This window comes from Sinocyclocheilus rhinocerous, unplaced genomic scaffold, assembly GCF_001515625.1.
Source record: "Sinocyclocheilus rhinocerous isolate Xijiao unplaced genomic scaffold, SAMN03320098_v1.1 scaffold374, whole genome shotgun sequence".
In the NCBI taxonomy this organism is placed as follows: domain Eukaryota; kingdom Metazoa; phylum Chordata; class Actinopteri; order Cypriniformes; family Cyprinidae; genus Sinocyclocheilus; species Sinocyclocheilus rhinocerous.
The window spans coordinates 443811-447875 of NW_015628519.1; the positions used below are offsets into that span (position 1 = coordinate 443811).

Sequence of the window (4065 nt, forward strand, 5' to 3'; positions counted from 1 at the left end):
TATATATATTACTTACGGCCGATGTCTGATAGCATAGATAACGTTGTTGCTTCTCTAAGAAATATATAAATATATTATTATTTTTGGCAGAATATACAGGTCTTTTGAAAGGGTGTCAGTGGTAAAATATTTTTTTTTTCTGAAACTAACCAGCCAAACCTTGACCCACTGGACTGAATGAACTCTGCTCAAAACAAACAAAAACAGGGCTGTATTTCCCTAGCATTGGGCCAACACAGAATCTGTGCAATGTTTTTACATTTTCTTAGCTTATTGTGGGGGAAAAAATCTGTGAAATTCTGCAGAATGGATTTAAATGTTAAAAGTTGCTGAGAGTACTACACTCATTTTGGTAACTGAAAGCATTATTAAATTATTAATGTTCGATAAATATTTAATGTCTGCTAAATATTAAATGATTTATTAAGCAAACATGCAAAATCCAGGGATGTACTGTAGACAACTTTTTGAATGATGGATGTTTGAATTCCTTGGAAGCCTGCAGAGGTTTCAGTTAAATTCTGCAGGGTCGGATTCTGTGAAGGTCTACTAATCAACATAAAAACACAATGTTATGTGTATGGTAGACCTACTGTACAGATACTACTGGGCATATAGTTGTGCACTAATGTATAATCGAGGGGTAGCATTTAAAAATGTTGTCAGCAAAAGTAATGCAATTTGTCAAGTTTCAAGCTGTGTCTGAGTCAGTCAAAGGATGTCTAAGATGATGAAAATCCAAGGATGTCTAAGATGAAAAGTAGAAATCTTTTTCTGAATTCTTGTTGGTTTTTATAATTTATTGAAAAACTTTTTTAATTAATTCATATTTTAAGTAATAATAATGCATATTTTTTTTCCATACACCATGAATACAGGGGTGTACTCATAAATTATTTTATAAAGTCAACATTTGTTTTAAGGTAAGTTTTTATTATTATTTTTAGCATGAGGTTTTCTGTATTCATATTAATCAAGACAATATAAACAACAACTTCATAAAAGACATATAATACAATATTAATTTTAAGGTTTATGCTACCTAATTATTACTTTAAAGGGATAGTTCATCCAAAAATGAAAATTCTGTCATTAATTACTCACCCTCATGTCGTTCCAAAGCCGTAAGAACTTTGTTCACCAAATCCGAGAGCTTTCTGACCCTCCATATACAGCAATGCAACTGACATGTTCAATGCCCAGAAAGGTAGTAAGTGTCACAGTCTTCAGCGGGTGTGCCCAGGAGGGCCACCAGATGACTGTGTTCTGTGAGCACATGGCTTGTGTTGTGTTTGTCTGTTGCCATGTGCTCTCTCCTGTCTATTGTCTTGCCCCTCCCATCTTGTTACCTCGTTATAGTTTAAGTTGCTCCACCTGTGTCTCCCTCGTTAGCCTCCTCGTTTGGTTTTCTATTTATTCTCCTGGTGTCTGTAATTCTGTGCTGATTTAACTTAATTGTTAATCTAAGTAAGAATGAAATCAAGAGTATTATTAAGAAAAGACTGAAGGAAAGGTGGCAAAAACAATGGGATAAGGAGAAAAAAGGTCGGTGGTTTTACAGAATTCAAAGGAAAGTCTTCGACGCTAACCCGTGTCAGTCTTCAACTAACCCTTTAATCACAACAAAAAATAAATACATTTTCAAAAGTTAAAAACACGATAATCAGAAGATGTGTATTCAAGTCATTCCATGAATGATTAGCATTTTAAATGCATTTTTGAATAGCGTAATAGATTGAGACAAAACAAATGAGTGTCTTGTCATTGACTTGTCTACCATACTTTGTGTTCCAGGTAACCCTCTGTTAATGAACTCCTCCATGCAGCCAGACCTGACCGTGTCACGGACCTACACCGGCCCCATCTGTTTCCCTGACTCCATGGAGAAGGAGCTCATCCCTGAACCTGCACTCTTCGACCCCCTTCCTGACCTCAAGGTCAAAGTTCACAGCTCCTTTATGGTCTCTCTGGGTGTGTCTGAGAGGGCAGAGTATCATGCGAAAGCGCCTTCCCAAACGTTTCCTCGCGGTGTGGTGCAGGAGATCGGAGGTGGTGGAGGCACGCTGGGGGGGAGAGGGAAGAGCCAGCTGGCTCCCGTCCAGCCAGCGCTAGTCTCCAGTATGATGACTGGCAAGCGACTGCTCAGGACCAGCGGGGTGTTCGGGCATGGCGGAGGACGACTGGTGGTGCCCAACGCAGGTGTGTGTAATGCATGCTGTAGAAAGATTAAAGAAGCGAGAGAGAATCAAACACACTACATGAAAATAAAGCAAACTGTAGTTAAATAAAGAATAGTTTCAGTCCGCAGCCCATCCAAAGAAAATCTGATGCCTATTTAGAATGTTAGATATTTAGCATGTAAGAACTGGCATTCAATTCAAATTAAATTGTTCATGTGCCGCAGGAAGTTGAATTAGATTTTGAAGTTTAAATTTGGAATGACTCGAAGAGGATTGTAATCAAGGAATTGTAATTCATAAATCAATTGTTGAAGGCGTACTGGGATTTAAATAAATAAAATAAAACATAAAAAATTTAAAATATAATACGATTAGAAAAATGGTAGTTTATATATATTCTAAAATCTAAAATATATAAAAAATGTAGTATATATATGTATATATATGTATATGTAACGGAGGCCAGTGATAGGTGCTGTGCAGGTAAACCTCACTCCCTTGATCTCAAGAGACGCACTAGCGACTGACACTAGTGGCTACAGTCTTTAGCCTCCTTGTTAGTGTGTCCACCTCCCTTGCCGGAGACCCGGGTTTGAGAACCACTTGGAGCGAAAGTGAGGTGTGGCGGAGAGGACCTGGGGGAGAGGGGTTACATTGGTGCCGTGACCCGGATGGGAGTGAGGTTTAGGGGGGTGAGTGTAACGGAGGCCAGCTGGTAAGAGCTGTGTGGGTTAACCTCACTCCCCTGATCTCAAGATGTACGTTAGAGGCTGTGGTCTTTAGCGTCCTTGTTAGTGCACCTGCCTCCCATGCCGGAAACGACGGTTTGATTCCCACTCGGAGCAGGTCAAGTAAAACCATAGGGGTTACATGCACGGTCTTTTAAGGGACAATAATGGTGAATGTTCACTATTACTATTACTATTATATTATTACGTTTTTTTTCCAGCACATGGGCAATATAATCATCACAGATACACGCGATTACAGTTGCAGAAATGCAAGCTTTCTTTCTGAATTTCCAAAGTAAAAATACAGTGTCATTTCAATAAATTAAAACCTGCCAGCCTATACAACAATAAATATGCATCCAAACTAGGGATGTGCCATATCATACCGTCCACGATAATACCTAGAATGTGCCATATCATACCGTCCACGATAATACCTAGAATGTGCCATATCATACCGTCCACGATAATACCTAGAATGTGCCATATCATACCGTCCACGATAATACCTAGAATGTGCCATATCATACCGTCCACGAATATCACCTAGTGGCGATACATTTTTACATGATAAAAAAGTGTCATATTGCGATATCATTGATATAGCGATGCGATGATGTATGGCGCATTTATGTTCCCTAGCGCGCACAACAACAACAACAACACCACAAACCCAATAAGTGTGTTCAACTTGAAGCAGGAGGCGCCTATCTTTAGCGAAGGTGCGCGGAGAGCCGCTTCTGGGACGCTTCAGAAACATGCCGCGGCGTGGCTGGTGTAAACACAAGCATTGTCTAGAGTGGCCGTGATCAGCTCCAGTGGCCACGTCAGAGCCGTAACGCGCCGCAGACGCGTGCAGTGTAAATAAGGGGTAAGTCACTCTCACGGTATTTTGACATCATTCGCCGATCGGTCTGCTTCAAGTCGAACACACAGCTGCCGCTGCCAAGATTTACACTTCAAATTAGGTAGTCTGTCATCGATGACAGTAGCTCATTGGAAAGGATGGAAAATGCCCTTCATTTTGTTTGCACTAATAAATGCTGCTGCCTGCCAGCTGCAATCACCAATAAAACGTTGTTCCATATTTTTTTCTATATCGTCATAAATATCATTATCACAAATATTCTTGAAATATTGTGATATAATTTTGA

The 4065-nt window shown here is 39.8% G+C and overlaps 1 protein-coding gene across 1 annotated transcript in view; it reads left to right on the forward strand.

Annotated features, from left to right (window-relative positions):
* Nucleotides 1-4065, forward strand: part of LOC107737876 (netrin receptor UNC5D-like) — a 206349-nt gene that overhangs the window by 181559 nt on the left and 20725 nt on the right. The window contains exon 10 of the mRNA XM_016549517.1: nt 1795-2199. Coding sequence (XP_016405003.1) covers nt 1795-2199 — 405 coding nt within the window. The remainder of the gene's footprint in view (nt 1-1794; nt 2200-4065) is intronic.